General features: G+C 35.0%; 1 protein-coding gene across 2 annotated transcripts in view; it reads right to left on the reverse strand.

The window, feature by feature from the left end:
* Positions 1-18,984, reverse strand: part of LOC123685793 (hemicentin-2-like) — a 369,812-nt gene continuing 350,828 nt past the window's right edge. For both annotated transcript variants that reach the window (XM_045625678.1, XM_045625679.1), the window contains exons 6-7: positions 4,460-4,759; positions 1-2,808 (exon numbers count right to left, since the gene is read on the reverse strand). In XM_045625678.1, the coding sequence (XP_045481634.1) occupies positions 2,639-2,808; positions 4,460-4,759 (470 nt within the window). In that variant the 3' untranslated portion in view covers positions 1-2,638. The remainder of the gene's footprint in view (positions 2,809-4,459; positions 4,760-18,984) is intronic.

Consider the following 18,984-nt stretch of genomic DNA (forward strand, 5'->3'; position numbering starts at 1 on the left):
TTTTATTATAACGATTTATTTCAACATAAATTATGATTACATTTTGCGCTTAATCACCTAAAATACATCAATGGAATGGATATAAAACAATATAAGTATCTACTACTAGTCACAAATTACTGACTGTTGAACAGCAGATAATTTACATTTTGAGTTACCAATATGAGTAGAATTCCCAAGTTGTTACGGAAATGAAGGTAAACCTTCACCTCAAAGAAAGTCAAACATTTACAAAATCAAGCTTTATGTGCTTGACGTGACCAACCTCCTTCATTTCTCGAAACTACTTATGTGGACCATTAAACAACAAATTTCAACACTCACATGTATGAATGGATTTCATATGAAATGGCTTTTTTTTTTGCTGGATACTGATGCGAACAAATCAAAGATTGGCTACATCTTAATACAGAAGTACAGAAAGCTCATAGAATACACTTTGTCGAACTGGTCCACACTACAGACATGTACAATACTCATTTGAAATATGGCATAGCAAATAATCGAGTTTTCGGAAACAATAAATAAATTCACAGTAGAAATACTTTATACATTAGCACTTTCATACATTCAGAATTATTACAATTGCAACAATATTTTTTTAAATTTTACATTTAAATCTAAATATCTTACACTAACATTCACACTTAATTGATTTTAAAATTTAAATGTTCTTCCAAAAAATTTTTATTTACAAACCCAAAACAGAAATTAGCACATCGAAATCATCGAGATATTCAGCGAAATTTTCATAATTTCCTTATTACCTTATTAAATAATTCAACAATATAACCAAATCGAAATATTTCTTAGACATACGCATTTTCTTTTCTTCTCAATGAATTCTTCTCAAAAGAGTATCACACCAGTTTATCCAATTTTAATTCAGATCAAACCTATCTACATTAAGCCGAAAAGAATTTTTCTGACTGAATTTTTCAGCAATCTCAAAGATATTTTTTAATATTCGAAACAACCACAATATTCATATCATAACATAACATAACACAACATATCATAACATAACATAACATAATAATTATGCGCCATGCGTAGAAATAATTTTTTTGAGGAAATATTAGATTATGCTAGAAAAGAGAAGATCCCACGAAAAATTGAGATTATAAGGAATAATTATACGAATTATATCGTTCATTTCTAAAATTTAGATTAATCTGTATCCGGTCCTTATGTTCAATTCTCATTATGATGAATGAATAAAATTTTCTTGGTGGTCTCAAGTCTCAAAAGATGAAATAACATAATACAATTTTTTAGATAATTACATTATTCCAAACTGACGGATCGTTGTAACGAGAGTGTCATTCAATTCTGCTCACCTAATGTGTACACTGAAAGTCCCTCAATCTCGATGTACGAATCAAAAATGAAAACAAAATGTTAAAATCACATTTATCTATTTAGGAGAGATGTTGATCGAGCAGTTGGTACTTCATTCAAGTGGAAAATTTTAATTCAATATGTGAATATTACCTATAGGTCTTCATCTAACTTCGATAATATTCGTTGTAATTATTGAATTACCTACTGCTCTTAAGATTATAGAAATACTCCTGCCAAGCTCACAAGATAATTTAAACCAGAATGCATTACAACAAAGTTAATTCAGGTAAATGTTGAGTTTGAATAGTTATGAAAATGATGTTGCATATTGATCTCACTTCAGTGAACGTCTTAGGCAAAAGCTATTTTTTTTAGCATTGTGTGAAAAGTATTCAATAATTGAAATCTATTTAGACTAAGCACAATATATTTGAAAACTAGAAAAAACGAAAAACATAAGTGCAAGTGCAAAAATGTAAAAAGAATTTCATTAGAATCGAACACTATGTGAGATTCGCATCCACTTTCGATATCAAGGGATCCAAACATTGTATATCATAATAACCGAAACATCCAAAATGCAAATTTTATAGGTGAAACCGCATATGTAGGTGAAACTTTTACGTCGACATAAAATTTATACCTAAATATAAAGTTGATTCGAAAAAAATTGTCATGAAATCGGTTGTAAGGTCAACAGTAATAGGTAGAAGGGAAACGGGCCACTAGGGGGTTTGTTTATTCCACCCTCTGGTTGTATGGAACCAGTAAATTACATAATAAGAAGCAGCAAACTTTCTGCACGCGTTACCTTGCGAAACTATGGGTTTATATATCACTTATGCATTATAATGCTTACGAATAGTTCAGATCAGGCTGAGGTGAGACCAAGCATCAATAAAATTGATAAAGTTATGTTTATACTTAGATCACTCCAGGTGAAATTCAACGAATCATATGAATTTCCTCTTTTTTAACCCACCACAAATCCCTGATTCAACAATTCCCTTTTTATATTCCATATTTCATTTTGTTATAAGTCGCATTCTCATTTCCTTGTTCAACACTGAGTGACTGAGTTTACAGAATTTGATCCAAATTTCAAGCGAAATTTCTGTTGAATTTTCTGTAGATAGAAGAGTTAAAATCTGAAATAATACTATATTACAATTTTTTTCAAATATGGTATAAAATCTAATTGATGAAATGATAAATGAAAAGGGCAATCGAATAAATTCAGAAATGAAAATAGCGTAAAACTTTTTTTTCAATCCCATATTTTTTTTTTTTTGCTCTATGTAGCTATCGATAGGAGCTGCACAATGGCTGCCACAGTGATGGCAACCGCTGCAGCAAACCTAGGGGGTGTACAGGTAGCCAATCCTAACCCCATCGACAAATGAGACCATCCTGGTATCGGAGATGCTGAATTTTTACCTCGTTGCATAGCTGCAGGATGCTCTCCTGCGAAAACACAGAAACGTATATATTTATGAATAAGCAAATATTCCCGATATCTTTAAAAATTTTCACAATGAATTCCTATCAGCTTTTATGCTCCAAAATGAAAAGATCAGATGTAAGTGTCCAGAGGTCAAAAAAAACAAAAATCGAAATCTAAAGCTAAATATATGATGAGGCTGAGAATGTTCCTCATAAAGGAGTATCCAAACTGGATAGACTAAGTGCATTCGTAAAAGTGAATTAGACTAGTCTTAGAGAGTAATGTGGCATTCACATGAGGGATCAGAGGATTAAAGCTCACAACATAACTTATCAACACTGGTTTGTGTTATACAGCACAGTATATAGAAATAATTTTCGTAGTAACAAGACTAACATTTCGCGTAGTACCATCTCTCAATGTTTACACTGCAAAATATTTTGTCTACAAATCATCCTTGTTTTGATTCTGTTGGGGAAACATCGGATTGTTTTGTTTTAGTTCAAGAATCATACAAGGTTGCTGTCTCAGTCGACATTTCTCCGCCTTGCAAAGATAATAAATATATTCAGCAATATACGAAAAGATTTCTTAGTTTGAAAGGACATTCGTACTTTCACCTACATACATATATCGATTCTAGAACTATTCAAAGTAACGTAAATTTCCGTGAAAGAACTTTTTATTTTGCCAAAAAAAAATGTTTACGAGGTCCGAGTAAAATTTGAGCATAATATTTCGATATAAAAATTTAGCTAATTAGGGATCGTCAATTCTAACAACGCTCACCCGTAAACCTCACAATATAAAAAAAATTGAACTCGAAAATTGGGAAAAACCAGTAAAAATTGAATCAGTACACAAAAATCGTAATATCTCCTGAAATATTTGTCACAGACCCTTCAAACGTTTTTTGAAAAACAAGCTCTGATCTAAAACATGTTAAATTTTCAGATCCGTATCTCGCGCCCAGAAGAGGTGACAGCCTCGAGAATCATCTAAATTTTTTATTCACGAAAACTTTCAAATCTCAGCTCACCTCAAACATGTTTTGACACGTTAACTCGCTTGCCGTCAATCAGTAAGAATTTATTCATTGTGGAAGGGGAATATGCATCACTTATAATAAGTATTCGTCGAAATGAGTCATAAGTATTTTTTAATATCAGATATACTTAGACTTATAATTTTGCATTTGAGTTTTCTATTATTTCAAGCTTTAACGATCTTCAACGATTGAATAATATATCTACTTCAAATTATGTTGACTTTAGATTACAAGAGTGAAATATGCAATGCTCCTTTAACGTTTCAATGACTTTTTTGTAAGAATATTCGTCTTGGCCTTCATTAGACCCATTAGATAAAGCCCTCTTTCCTAGGATCATTTTTTTCAGTTTGGCCATGGTTTTCATCGATTTGTGCTAAGGAGAATTGACAATATACGAGCAAATGTAAGGTCGCCTAGCCTTGAATATCTCGATTCAGGATCAATCAACTCTATGTTCCTAAATTTTTACATGCATCTTTTGAAACATGAAGAAAAGAAATAAAGATTCCCTGTATGTTAAGAATTCAACTCCCAAGATTTCTCACTGAAAGTTGCATGTGAAATGACTTGAAATTCTCAACATTAACGTTTTAATCAATGATTTAGTTAGCTGAACTCACCATTCAGGACATGCAGAAGAACACTGGCTGAATCCAAATTGGAGGGACTGCAGGTGTAGTTGCCAGAATGCTCTGGTTTTGCGTGGAAGATAATAAGAGTGCTCTCTGTAGTATCAGTTCCAAGCCTTTCCGTCCGAATATCGATAGCGCTTCTGTCGTACTTCAGAACCCTTTCACCATCGTGGTACCAAAATATATAGGCTGGCTCCTCCAACGACTGGGTTATCACACATCTCAAGCTCACTGTACTTTCAGTACGCACGTAGACATCTGACTTGCCCGATATTTCAATTTTTGGCACTGAAAAAAACAATTTGATTTGTGCTGGAGAAGTATCAACAAATGCGCATCGAACAACCACCAAAAATTCAAATTACTACTTCAAGGCAATCGTTTGAAGACAATATAAAAGAGCTCAAGTGAATTTTGGAAATGTGATGAAATAAGTTGATGATGATTGGATTATTCATTGGCGTGAAGAAATTCATAAAGCGCTGTAAAAAATAATTCCTGCTGAAAATAGGTCTGGCAATATCTAGGCTGAATGAATACAGGAAAACTGGTTGCCATTGGAGGTGTGTAAAGATAGACTGATTAACTTTCAGCTTATATTTTCCAGTTAGATTTTATTATTCACCTACCAACTATGATCCATTCCTAGTATTCATTTGATATATTAGGCCAATTGAAAAGTCCCCGGTCTGATGCACAGATGGCGGTGCCAGTATTGAATCCATATGATATTTAGTTAGTACCAACCTTAAAACCATACGTGTCAAAATTTGACAGCAGTCCGACCATTAGTTTGTGAGATATTGCTTTGTGAGTGTAGCTACTTTTGTTATTTGAAAAAAATTGGAAAAAAAAGAATTTCGTGTGCTGATAAAATATTGCTTTTTGAACGGAAAAAATACAGTTGAAGCGAAATCTTGGCTTGATGAAGAGTTTCCGGGGTCTGGACCAGAAAAATCAACCATCATTGATTGGTATGCTTAGTTTAAACGTGGTGAAATGAGCACCGAAGACAGCGAACGCAGTGGACGCCCAAAAGAGGCTGTCACCGACAAAAAAATCAAAAAAATTCACAAAATAATTTTGAATGACCGTAAAGTGAAGTTGATCGAGATAATAGACATTGTGAAGATATCATCTGAACGTGTACATCATATCATTCACGAATATTTGAACATGAGAAAGCTGTGTGCAAAATGGGTGCCGCGCGAGCTCACAATCGATCAAAGGCAACAACGTGTTGATGATTCTGAGCAGTGTTTGAAGCTTTTAAGTGCAATAAACCTGAATTTTTGCGTCGATATGTGACAATGGATGAAACGTAGCTCCATCATTTTACTCCGGAGTTCAATCGATAGTCAGCTGAGTGGACTGGACACGATAAACCGAATCCAAAGCGAGGTAAAACACAACAGTCAGCTGGCAAGGTTATGGCATCAATATTCTGGGATGCGCAAGGTATAATATTCATTGATTACCTCCGAAAGGGCCATACCATCAACAGCGCTAATTATATAGCGTTATTGGATCGTTTAAAGGATGAAATCGTTAAAAACGGCCCTTGAAGAAAAAAAGGGTGCTGCTTCATCAAGACAACGCGCCGTGTCACAAATCAATGAAAACAATGGTAAAATTGCATTAATTCTGCTTCGAATTGCTTCTGCATCCACCGTATTCGCTAGATCTCGCCCCCAGCGACTTTTTCCTGTTCTCAGACTTCAAAAGAATTCTCGCTGAAAGAAATTTAGCGCCAATGAAGCAGAAATTCTCGAAACTGAGGCCTATTTTGAAAAAAAAATGTGTTTTACTATGGTAGACTGGGGACTGTCTAGTTTTATGCTCTGAGTAGCAGTTGTGGGTGTTTTATATGGATATAGAACCCTATACCGATATACCCTACTGTTGGTAAAAATAAGTTTGACAACAAAACGTCATTAGAGTGTGGCGATTTGTTACAAATTCCCTACTGTGTGTCTGGATATGTGAATGGATTATTTTATGAATGTTTGGAATCCACGTTTCGACTAAATAAGTATCAGGGGATTCAGTATCGGTCAACAGTAGCAGAGCAGAGCCAACTTGTGGCGATTGCAATTAACTGCCTGTTATATGAGTGACAGGATTGTGATAGCAAAACCCTGAACCGTTATTACTACGACACACACTGATCTATCGCACAATTTAGTGCCTAGGGTGAGGAAAATGATTTTTCGTTAACGAAATTATATTGCCTATGCGAATTTTATCATAGATAATGTAGCACCTGAGATGGGGGGTCAATATTATGTCGAGTTTACTGCATATAGTGGGATTAGGCCGCAAAACCAGAGTGGCTACAATTTTCATTCATTCCAGGTCAACGGGTTTGTACATTTTCACGTTCGAAATTTCATTTTGAGGTGTTAGTTCGATATGTCTGATATCTGACATCGATAGATAACAAAACAGGTCTTGAGAAAATTCGAAATTTCATGTCGTACAGCTAACATTCAAATCTATCATACCAGATGATATTCTTTGGTGATATTATCAATTTAAACCATACGTAAGCGTTCGGAATCTGCTACAAGATAAGCTGAGGCATGATGAAGCGAAGGATTTTCGGTATCTATATACATAAATTCAATTTGCTGATCAAAATTAACCGAAACAACAGTATAAGCCCTGTTTGAGTTTGTGAACCAATAGAGCCAATTGTAATAGAGAATCCTTATTATAAACTCTATCAGCAGTTAGGCTTAACTGAACTTCCTCACCTATATACGAGTTCGAGCTCATGTTTGACATCAAAAATATTGGCTTCAATCAACATGATTATCTGATTTTGATTTTTATGTTGAAAAAGAGGAAATGCTTTCTCGAGTGTACTTTTTTGACATTAAGACATTAAAACAATAATGATAATGAGCTTTTGTTTCTACAGGTTGGAAAAACCCAATTACAGAAAAATTAACAAGAAAAAATGCGAAGAAGAAGACCATTATCAGGTATTTTGATATTTCTGCTCGATTTTTATCAATGTCTCATGAGAAATATAACATCGCTCATAAAAAGTAATGAACACATTATACATATCTTGTATAGGTGTTCGAAACATACAATTATGCTTTCATTTTGGGTCTAGGTATATAAAAATTAACTTTGAAGAAGTATTCAATAAATTATTGATGTGAGGATGTCAACTATCAAACAGAACACTGGAATCCAAACAACATTTGATCTTTGTTAGTGAAAGAAACGACATTACATTTCGAAAACTAAGACTTTTGTTTCACACCATCCCAGCAATACTTCTAAAGCACTTTCCAAAGTACAGCAGTCCTGCAAACCAGTAATTCGAAGAAATAATTCAAAATCACCTGTAAACAACAGCGGCATCGTAAATCATCTTAAATCACACAAATTATCTATAAACAATAGAGAACCAAGATTCGAGCCTTGGGCCACGCCAGAATCAGATGGAAACTCTCAATAATAATCATAAAAATATATATTTATGATACTACATTTAGAACAAACTGCCTGCAATGCAATATATGGGACATTTCTTCATATTTTCCAATTTCCTTTGTAAGATGTGATGATTTACCCTAGAATTCCTTCTAAAACTCGGTGCAAATTAGATCAACAAAAAAGATAACAAAAGTCGAACAACTGCAGAATAATTGAACTACTGAGATCGGTGATTTTGGTAATAATGTGTATTTTGTAATGTTAAAAACAATAAGATAGAATGAAAATATCAAGCTATGTTGGTGTGGAATCACAAGTGAGACGAACGTGTAAAATAGACAATATATGATTGGGTTCTGGAAGGAGGATAGAATGCAATGAACATATAGGTTGAATGAATTGTACCAAGATAGCATTGAAGTAAAAAGAATTGTTTCACGTCAAAACCAAATTTCAGATATTACAGAAACTGAAATTAAATTGTGACATATTCATTTGAGTAATCATCCAGATATCAAAAGTAATGGTTAAGCTTTGGCTCATCTGGAATTATGTAATCAACAAGCTTATCCTGATGTGTACAAGGTCCGATTTTTGGCTGAAAAGTAAAAAGAGTATTTGTTCATTTTATGGGAAAATTTTCGTACTTCGTCTTTGAGAGAATTCTGAAATGTTATATTTTGGTGGGTAATTACCCCCAGTATCTGTTGTATATTGTAAATGTTGTATATTGTAAAAAGATAAAGATATTCTGTGGCAATATTCTATGACCACAGGATAATCCAGCCCATTTGCTTCTGATTAGGAAATGATTTTGATCACGTAGCTCAGTTAAGACTATATTATATTTTATTTTTTACCCAACTAACTGAATAAAAAGTAAAAGCGTATTATGTATTAAGGTTTTATATGTTTAAGTTGGATTAAGTTTCACAAATAAATTTAGGTTAAGTGTTAAGATAGATTCATATTTAAGATAAAAAAAAGTGAAAGCGTGTTGTATATTGTAAATCAGTGACGGCTCGTGCTCTCGAGATGTGGGTCGGCCACACTCCGGAAAATTACGAACGTATATATCAAATTTATTAGAATTCATTAGTTCCAAAAAATGAAGTGATGAAATGTCTTTAAACCTTATTTCAATTTGAGGTATAATTAAATCCAGAATTTCACAATAAAGCCGTTGCATTGAGGAATTATCCGTGAGCTGAATTTCGGAATCTATTTTACGTTTTCGACGTCTAGCACTCGGTGGCATTACTTCTGGGAGTTTTTCTACTTCTGAATATAAGCGAATGAAATACTCATCTTCTGTGCGAAATTTTTTCAGAGTCGATAATAAAGAAGTGATTCTGGCGTTGCAATAAGTTATATCTGATAACTTATGCTGGATTATAGAAAAAACGGGATCTGTGTATGCAAAAATCAAATTAAAAGAGTGGAGAATGAACAAAAATTCGAAATCATTCAACATTTTCTTCAGACCGTTAGCTTCACGTATTGTAATATCATCCCATTCATCTAAATTGTCGCTGATATGATCAAAAACTTCAATTAATTCTTCTCTTTTATCGAATATTATTTTTACAGCGCGAGATTTGAAATTCCAACGAGTTTCCGAGCTAGAGGGTAATCTTTTTTTGCAAATTTCGTCTAGAATATCAGTGCGTTTACTTGATTTAGTGAAAAACGACGAAAATCCTGATAGATTCGAAAAAAACACGCGACACTCATTGATTTTCTTGGTCGAATCTTGTAACACTAAACTCAATTTATGTGCATAACAGTGCGTGAATAGTGCTTGAGGAGCAATTGTTTTTATTCGCGCTTGTAACCCATTAATTTCCCCCGCCATCACAGCTGCCCCGTCATATGTTTGACCTACTAATTTAGTCGCTAAATTGAAATCTTTAAAATTGTCCAACAAGGTATTGAAAATATCATTCGCGGTTCGACCTTTACTAACATCGAAAAAACCCCAAAATCGTTCGGATATTTTACCTTCTCGAACGAAGCGGAAAATAACTGACATCTGACAAAAATATTTAACATCCGTTGTTTCGTCTATTTCCCAAGAAAAGCACGCAGAATTATTTATTTCCTCGCGAATTTTCTCCCTCGAAATTACAGAACTTTTGAAATCAGGATGTTTTCAAAGTTAGGAATATATTAATTATATTTTCATGATCAGACAATCAATACCTAACTACTATCGAACGGCATAAATAAGTTCTTTTCTGATTAAGACGTAATATCCCATAATTTAATAAAAATATAAATAAATACATAAATTAACCATTCATTTAATTATCAAATATTTGAAATAAACTGTGAAAAGTTGCTGCTTGACGCTCTGCAATAGGATAACCGGCCAGCCGACCCTGTGTATTGGGAAGCGACCTTACATCGAGTTGTTGTGCCGTTCTATTGAGTGGTCGTATTCTGGGCGTATGTCGTAGTATCTTTTCCTTTACGTAGCGCTCTCGGTAGCGCTGGTTCCGCCATCGGCTCTTGGCCGACCTAACGTGATGAGATGCTTTCAGTGACATTCCAGGGGTTGCAATTGTATAATTGTAACATTTGTGTTACATTTCAGACCTAATGTTACGGTGTTACGTACAATTCTGGAATAACCTGTTTGGGGTGATGTTACGAAAAGTAACCATTTACGATTGTGGTTTGTTACAATTTATGAAAGGGAATAACAACGCTGGATGCTTTGGAAATCGAATATTAGGTGGGTCCGAAAGAAAATATTGGCCGGTATAAGTTATATTTTCCTGTTCTGAGTGGAAATATTCATTACCGAGGGAATTTGGATATCGAAATCTATAACTCTGATTGAGTTTGAATGAATTGAATATCTAGAATTATTTTCTATTTCCCGATAATTTTTGGGTCGGCCCGGCCGACCCTGCCGACCCTGACGAGCCGTCACTGTTGTAAATGTTGTATATTGTAAAAAAATAAAGATGACCACAGGATATCGAACAACCTCGAGATGAAAGAGGTTAGGTCCTTCTCTAACTTGCACGTGTGCAGACAACAACAGCAACATACTTGTAAATTAATAAAATAAATAAGTTCAAACAGAAAGTGTCTTTAAATTTATAAAGTGAACAAAAACAGTACCTCTCATCCCATTTCTACGCCCTTGAACTCTTTCGAATACGTGATAGTTTTTTTGAATTGCCAGTAATTAGAATGAGAAATTTCGATGGGTTAATCCTGCGAGGGACATAACGAATAAATTAATGCAAATATATGCAGTTTGCCAGTGACAATCTGACAACTCTCCATTTTCGTACTTTCACCATCAAAAGAGCAATGAACCGAATGAGGATGATTTAAATGAGACACACAGTATGGCTCGAGCCAAAAGCATTATCTCATTGTCTCAATCCGAGATTCAGCATTGAGAACCCTAACGCATCATTATCGTCCTTTCTGTTACATATCTTTCTGGGAAGTTGAAATAAACGATGTCAGAAAGCGCATGATCATCGCCCTAATCGTTGCGGGCGTTTTTGGTGTTTATTTATTAGAGTACAAACCAGGAACCACTATATTTCAACGGGTGATGTATATTTCGGGTTGTCCATTGTCATCCAACGGTCCATTTCTGCATCGAATTCCAGCAGCCTTATACTGGTGGAAAGCTTTTTTGAGTAAACTAACTTCCAAACCCTATTCATCTTTCGCATTCAAAGGAGCTTTAACTTTCCCGTGACGTAGGAAGGCTTATGCGTACTTCTTCTTTCATAGAATTTATCTTCACCCCCAAACATTCTGCCACCTTCCACTTCCTAAGGGGTTATAAATATGTGTGTCATTACAGCTTCTATGGTTGTACATCTGAGCAAACAGATGAGACGTTTTATTAAATTGTGTACCTAGAGAGGGGAATGGCCAGGTGTGGATTTGTTCAACACTAACGCATGGCTCAGACGATATCATGATAAATCGATGTCAAAGTTCTTCCGCAGAGAATCCGCTAACAAAAGATTTATAATCTCCACAAGCATGGACATGCTCCAATAACTTGCGATAAGTCTAATATTCATAAGTAATCTTCGGTGAAATGAAATGATGTCTAAGATACATTTTCTTCAAAATACCTAGCGTTTGCTCTATTCTTCTTCCTTCTTCTAAATAGGCACATTGTTCTAACGGGTGTTTTGTTTTCGAGGTATATATAACTTTAAGTTGGCATTACTGTTCGAAATGGTGACCGATTTAACAGCTGTCAAGTGATTTACTCTCAGTTTGGTTTGACAATTCACCATGAATAGACTCACGCCTGAACAACGCTTGCAAATAGTGCAATTCTATTTCGAAAATAATGGTTCTGTGCGGAATACGTATCGCGCACTACGTCCATTTTATTTTGTTTAGCGATGAAGCGCACTTCTGGTTGAATGGCTACGTCAACAAACGAAACTGCCGCATTTGGAGTTAAGCTAATCCTCAAGTGTATGTCGAAACACCGTTACAACCAGAAAAACTGACTGTTTGGTGCGCTTTATGGGCTGGTGGAATCATTGGTCCATATTTCTTCAAAAACGATGATGGCCAGAACGTTACAGTCAATTGTGATCGGTATAGAGCCATGATTACTAACTTTTTCATTCCTGAATTGAACAACCATGATGTCCAGGAGCTGTGGCTCCAACAAGACGGCGCAACATGTCACACAGCTCGTACCACAATCGATTTATTGAAAGACACGTTTGGTGACCGCCCAATTTCACGTTTTGGACCTGTGAATTGGCCTCTAAGATCTTGTGATTGAACACCGCTAGACTACTTTCTGTGGGGCTATGTAAAGTCATTGGTCTATGCGGATAAGCCACAAACCCTTGACAATTTGGATGACAACATTGGCCGTGTTATTGCCGATATACGGCCACAAATGTCGGAAAAAGTCATCTAAAATTGGTCGTCCAGATTGGACTACATCCGAGCCAGCCGTGGCGGTCATATGCCAGAAATCATATTTAAAATATAATGCCACAAGATTATCTTGCGGATAAATAAAACTCATGTCAATCGAATAATCCATCGTTGTTTTGTTGCAATTTAAAGTTCTATAGCTCTAAAAAATACCCTTTATTGAAAAAAATGTGAATCCTTCGTTTTTTTCTCCAAATTTCAATCATTTACTCCTTGCTATACTTTCTCTGTTTCACCAAAAAAAAACTTTAAATTTACATGCTCCTTCTGGGTGTTGCAGTTTCTTCGTCAGTTAGTCTATTGAAGAGCGTTTAAAATGTAAAAATATGTAGGAACAGAAAGAGTTATGTCCACTTAATGCAACAATTCCATAATTATAACATGTTTGAAAATGTAATCGCACATACCATCATACAGTTTACAAAGAATAACACCAGATGTAAATTGGACACTACTGCACGTCAGAAATATGCAATAAATTAAAGGATAAGATAGGAAAAATCTAGGATATATTTCCACACCTGCATATGATATCAACACGTATTCTGGTGTAGCAAATGAGTTGAAATAATTTATTAAAAAATTTGTAACCCATTCGTTTTTTCTCCAAATTTCAATCATTTATTTCTTGCCATACTTTTTATGTTTTACCAAACAATATTTGAAATTTAAACAGCTGCTTTTGGGTGTTGCAGTTTCTTCGTCAGTTACTATATTGAAGAGCGTTTAGAATGTAAAAATATGTAGGAACAGAAAGAGTTATGTCCACTTAATGCAACAATTCCATAATTATAACATGTTTGAAAATGCAATCGCACAAACCATCATACAGTTCACAAAGAATAACACCAGATGTAAATTGGACACTACTGCACGTCAGGAATATGCAATAAATCAAAGGATAAGATAGGAAAAATCTAGGATATATTTCCACACCTGCATATGATATCAACACGTATTCTGTTGTAGCAAATGAGCTGAAATAATGTTGCGTGTAGAGTAAATACTCGACTTAAAGCATAAATATTTCAGAATTAATTCCGTAATGACACTCACGCCAACCAAATTCCTCGGGCTTTAGTAGTCACACATCTAGACAGTCTAACCTGCTAATATTTTGAATTCTTCCGCGAAATTAACAATAATAACTTTCCCGAAGGGCCATGATTGCGTCGACCGTAATCAGCAACTGCGTCATAAATTCGACAGTCTCTTGAGTGTGAAAGGCACTTTTCGGGTAACCATTCCTGCGGAGGCGGTAAAATGGGGAAACACAGGAATCAAAGGCTTTCGGTTCATTATTCCTCAAAATTGAATGACAGTTATTCCATTTACACTTTTGAAATGGTTAATTGCAACACTGTGAATTATTACTTGACATTTCTTATGTCATTTGTGTTTAGTAGGTTATGTCATTCAATCATGTAAAGATTAATCCTTCAACTACGATTAGAAATTGTTGAATCATTTTATCCAAATTAGTACATATTCGTTAATATTGAAAGAAAATTGAAAAAAATTGATGGACGACATTCTTCAGTCAATCGATTCACTATTCGTAGCATTGTTAATAAATTTGAGAGTGATTTTTCTTTAGGCCATACGTGAATACAACTTCAGAATTTATCTATTAGGTGAACACCTTTGCTTCCGCTTTCCGTATCACAAACCAATGAAACCAATTGCGAAATTGCATAAATTGGGCTTTGAATTGCTTCTGCATCCACCTTATTCGACAGATCTGGCCCTCCAGCGACTTTTTCTTGTTCTCAGACCTCAAAAGAATGCACGCTCGAAAGAAAATCAGCGCCAATCAAGAAGTAATCACCGAAACTGAAGCCTATTTTGGAGCGAAAGATAAATCGTACTACAAAAATGGTATCGAAAAGTTGGAAGATCGCTGTATCGCCCTAGAAGGCAACTATGTTGAATAATAAAATCGAATTTTGCCAAAAAATATGTGTTGTTCTATGGTAGACCGGGGACTTTTCAATTGGCCTGTTAATATGCACCAACCAAATAAATTATAATATAATTCATTTTAGTTGGATAGCATTAAGGCTAATATGAGATTTGTTATTTAAGCGAACAAAAATTTTCTTTCTCCCATTTAATATTTGTATTGATCATATTTAAGCCAATTATGGTAAAAATAATTATAATTGAAACAGAGTAATTAGCGCATAAAATATTTTCCCATTCGGCAACTAATTTCTGCAAATAATCGTAATTTATGATACTTGATTTAATTAGAGTTACAGACTCCAGTTAACGTGTGGATACCGATCAACGACCAAAATGTAGTTATTAAAATTTCAATACATATCTCCTGATGAATCTGTCAGAATGGAAAATAATGCCTAACTAATAAATTTGCCGACTGTACATTCTGCCGTTTTCATTTTGATCTGGTTTCTATTTTTATAATCCGGTTTGCCCGTCGTGGACATCAATCAGTTCTGTATCGCAGTGAAAAAATATTCCTCTTCCGATCGTGATTTTGGGGAATTTTAAGGTCGCTGTTTATGGCCATCCAGGATCGATGGGCTGCTTTTTGCGTGATTCGTTCCGAAATTGGCATGTTCACCCGGAATCTTAGGCACAAAACCAATGCTTATTAATCTCAATCAATCACAAAGGATGTCGTATCTGTAATCATTGTACCTTGACTGGTTCTGCTCATACTGCGCGACGATATACTTTACAACATCCAGCAATTCAAATCTATCAATATTTCCTCAGATTGTATTCACTACACTCTAAAGCTAGGTTGACACGGGAAGTGGCCACGATCGTTTGTTTTCTCTTTTGTATTCACGAAAGTCGAATGAAGTATTGTCGTATTTGTCGATATTTTGATCGAGAATTGTTTTATATACATAGGCGTACAACTTTTCTTCCGCCGTTTTTTCCGAAATTCGAGTCTTTATTGTAAAAAACTGGTTATACATTTATGATTCAAAGTATTGTCCATCGCTGGCCACTACTTTCTCCCATCTTTCAAGCAGCGTACAAATCCCGCGTTGAAAAAACTGGTCACTTCTTGAAACGATCCACGAATCGATCCAATTTTTTACTTCTTCATAAGACCGGAAGTGTTGGTCACTAGGCCGACTGTCATTGATCAAAACAAGTGATAGTCCGAGGAAACAACGTCTGAAGAAAACGGCGGGTGGGTTAGAACTTCCCATTTCAACGTTCAATGGTGCAAAGTAGCACAAACCTAGCATAGCAAAATTCAATACAATATTGTTCAATACTATCTACTCGATTGAAAATCTGAGTTGGGTTTATGGTTTCATTCAAAATTAAAATCATGAATTACCGGATGTACGTTTTTTCATAAAAAACTAGAATTGACTGAAAAAAATATGCAAAAAACCTATTTATTATCAGTCAACTGAATTAAATCATAGCCAATATACATAACACGTTCAATTTTCAATCGGTGATTCCCGAGGTCGATAATGTTTCCCTTTTGGAATTGTTTCTGGACAAAATACACAATTAAATTTCATTACAACTGATCAAAATCGACCGATATTGAAGCCTGGAAATTCATGCTTGCCACCCGATAAATTGGAATTACAATGAATCGGAGATTTTCTTGGGGCAGATTGAGTTTTGTCGATTATTTCATTCTGAAAATATAACCTGTTGGATTACGTTAAATCTTCTAATCGACAACAAAAAAATTTTTCTGTAGAAGAACTCGTCTTTACTTTCGAAATAGGCTTCATCCTTGGTAATCACTTCTTCATTAGGAGTATTCTTTTGAGGTTTGAAAAAGGTTGCAATAACTGGGCAATTTAAAAGTCTCCGAAAAGTCTAAAACACATTTTTTTGGCAAAATTCAATTTTATTATTCAACATAGTTGTCTTCGAGGGCGATACAGCGATTATAGCGATCTTCCAACATTTCGATACATTTTTTGTAGTACAATTTGTCTTTCGCTTCAAAATAGGCCTCAGTTTCGGTTATTACTTCTTCATTGTTGCTAAATTTCTTTCCAGCGAGCATTCTTTTGAGGTCTGAGCACAGGAAAAAGTCGCTGGGGGCCAGATTTGGCGAATACGGTGGATGCAGAAGCAATTCGAAGCCCAATTCATGCAATTTTTCCATTGTTTTCATTGATTTGTGATACGGCGCATTGTCTGGATGAAACAGCACCTTTTTTTTCTTCAAATGGGGCGATTCCATCCTTCAAACGATCCAATAACGCTATATAATAATCGCTGTTGATGGTCTGGCAATTCTGGAGGTAAGCAATGAATATTATACCTTGCGCATACCAGAATACTGATGCCATAACTTTGCCAGCTGACTGTTTTGTTTTTCTTCGCTTTGGGTTCGCTTCATCGTGTGCAGTCTACTCAGCTGACTGTTGATTGGACTCCGGAGTGAAATGATGGAGCCATGGTTTATCCATTGTCACATATCGATGCAAAAATTCAGATTTATTGCACTTAAAGAGCTTCAAACACTGCTTAGAATCTAAAATCATCTTTCATGCTTTCGATCGATTGTGCTCTCGCGCGGCACTCATTTTGCACACAGCTTTCTCTGGTACAAATATTCGTGAATGATATGGTGTATACGTTCAGATGATATCTTCACAATGTCTGTTATCTCAATCAACTTCACTTTACGGTCATTCAAAATTATTTTGTGAACTTCTTTGATTTTTTCGTCGGTGACAGCCTTTTTTGGGTGTCCACTGCGTTTGCCGTCTTCGGTGCTCAGTTCACCACGTTTAAACTTAGCATACCAATCAATGATGGTTGATTTTTCTGGTGCAGACCCCGGAAACTTTTCATCAAGCAAAGATTTTGCTTCAACTGTATTTTTTCCCTTCAAAAAGCAATATATTATTATCAGCACATGAAAATTTGTTTTTCTATCTTTTGTCAAATAACAAAAGTAGCTACACAAACTAATGGTCGGACTGCTGTCAGATTTTGACACGTATCGTCTGAAAGTTAGCACTAACTAAAAATCATATGGATTTAATACTAGCACGCCATCTGTGCATCAGACCGGGGACTTTTCAATTGTCCTAATTTGTATGGCATGTATAAATTGAAAACATGAATGATTTAAGGACATTTAAAAACGAGGTGAAATCCTTAATGATAAAACTTGAGCCTTATGAATTGGTAGATTTCTGTAATGACATTTAAAACTACTTAATTGTAGTTAAACACTATTTCATTAGAAGTGAGCACCTTATTTGAAATGAAGAAGTATTATTTATAATTATTTTATTTCATACTCCTCGAAAATTTCCACATTGGGCCATGTGCTTTCTGCATATGTTGATGATCAGAATTAGCATTGTCTTCATTATTTCAATTTTGTTTTTCAAGGATAATTTGCTCGTCAGGTGCAATAACAGGTGTAGACAACCGTGCAATTGTTTCCTTTTCCTCGTATATTTACTTTCAATTGTTTGGTAAACTCACGCTTTGTTCTGAAAACACTCTCAAATATTTCCCTCCTTTCTTAAATTCGATTCGATATTTCCTTTTTCATTGTATTGTTCGATAGAATCGAAAAACCTGAGTGTGTTGTAACTTAATATAACGTTCCTTCCAAAATGTTTCGAATAGGTTTGAATATTGTTTGAGAGAACGGAAAGCAATCGTGCAGAATTACCAACGTTTTTTTTTTCTCGTGAAGCAGTTCAAACGAGTGTACCGAATTGTTACAAAATCTCCCCCAAGTTTCAAGGCTATTCCACGGAATGGACGCAACAAATTGATCTGCGTTTAAAAAGGAAACAATTCAAATTTAAAGACGATCCCCGTCGCACATTGGTTGAAGGCGTCAGCTTTCTAGAATTGCAATAACTGATTAAAACTTTGGGAGGAAGAGCTTTACATTCCTAACTCAAGTTATTTGATTCCGTAACAGAGCAGCTTACAATTCAGAATGAGACGTCTTGTATTCGGCTTGAATTAATAAGAAGCTACATTTTGTACCTCTGGGAAAGGGGAAGAAGTTATATGTGTCCTGATATAAGTTATTCCAGGATTGGAGGTCGTTTTTGCTGACACTCGTGTGGGAGATTCACCGATGCGGTTCAGTCATAAAATGGAATTTCCCA

This window comes from Harmonia axyridis, chromosome X (genome assembly GCF_914767665.1).
Source record: "Harmonia axyridis chromosome X, icHarAxyr1.1, whole genome shotgun sequence".
In the NCBI taxonomy this organism is placed as follows: Eukaryota; Metazoa; Arthropoda; class Insecta; order Coleoptera; family Coccinellidae; genus Harmonia; species Harmonia axyridis.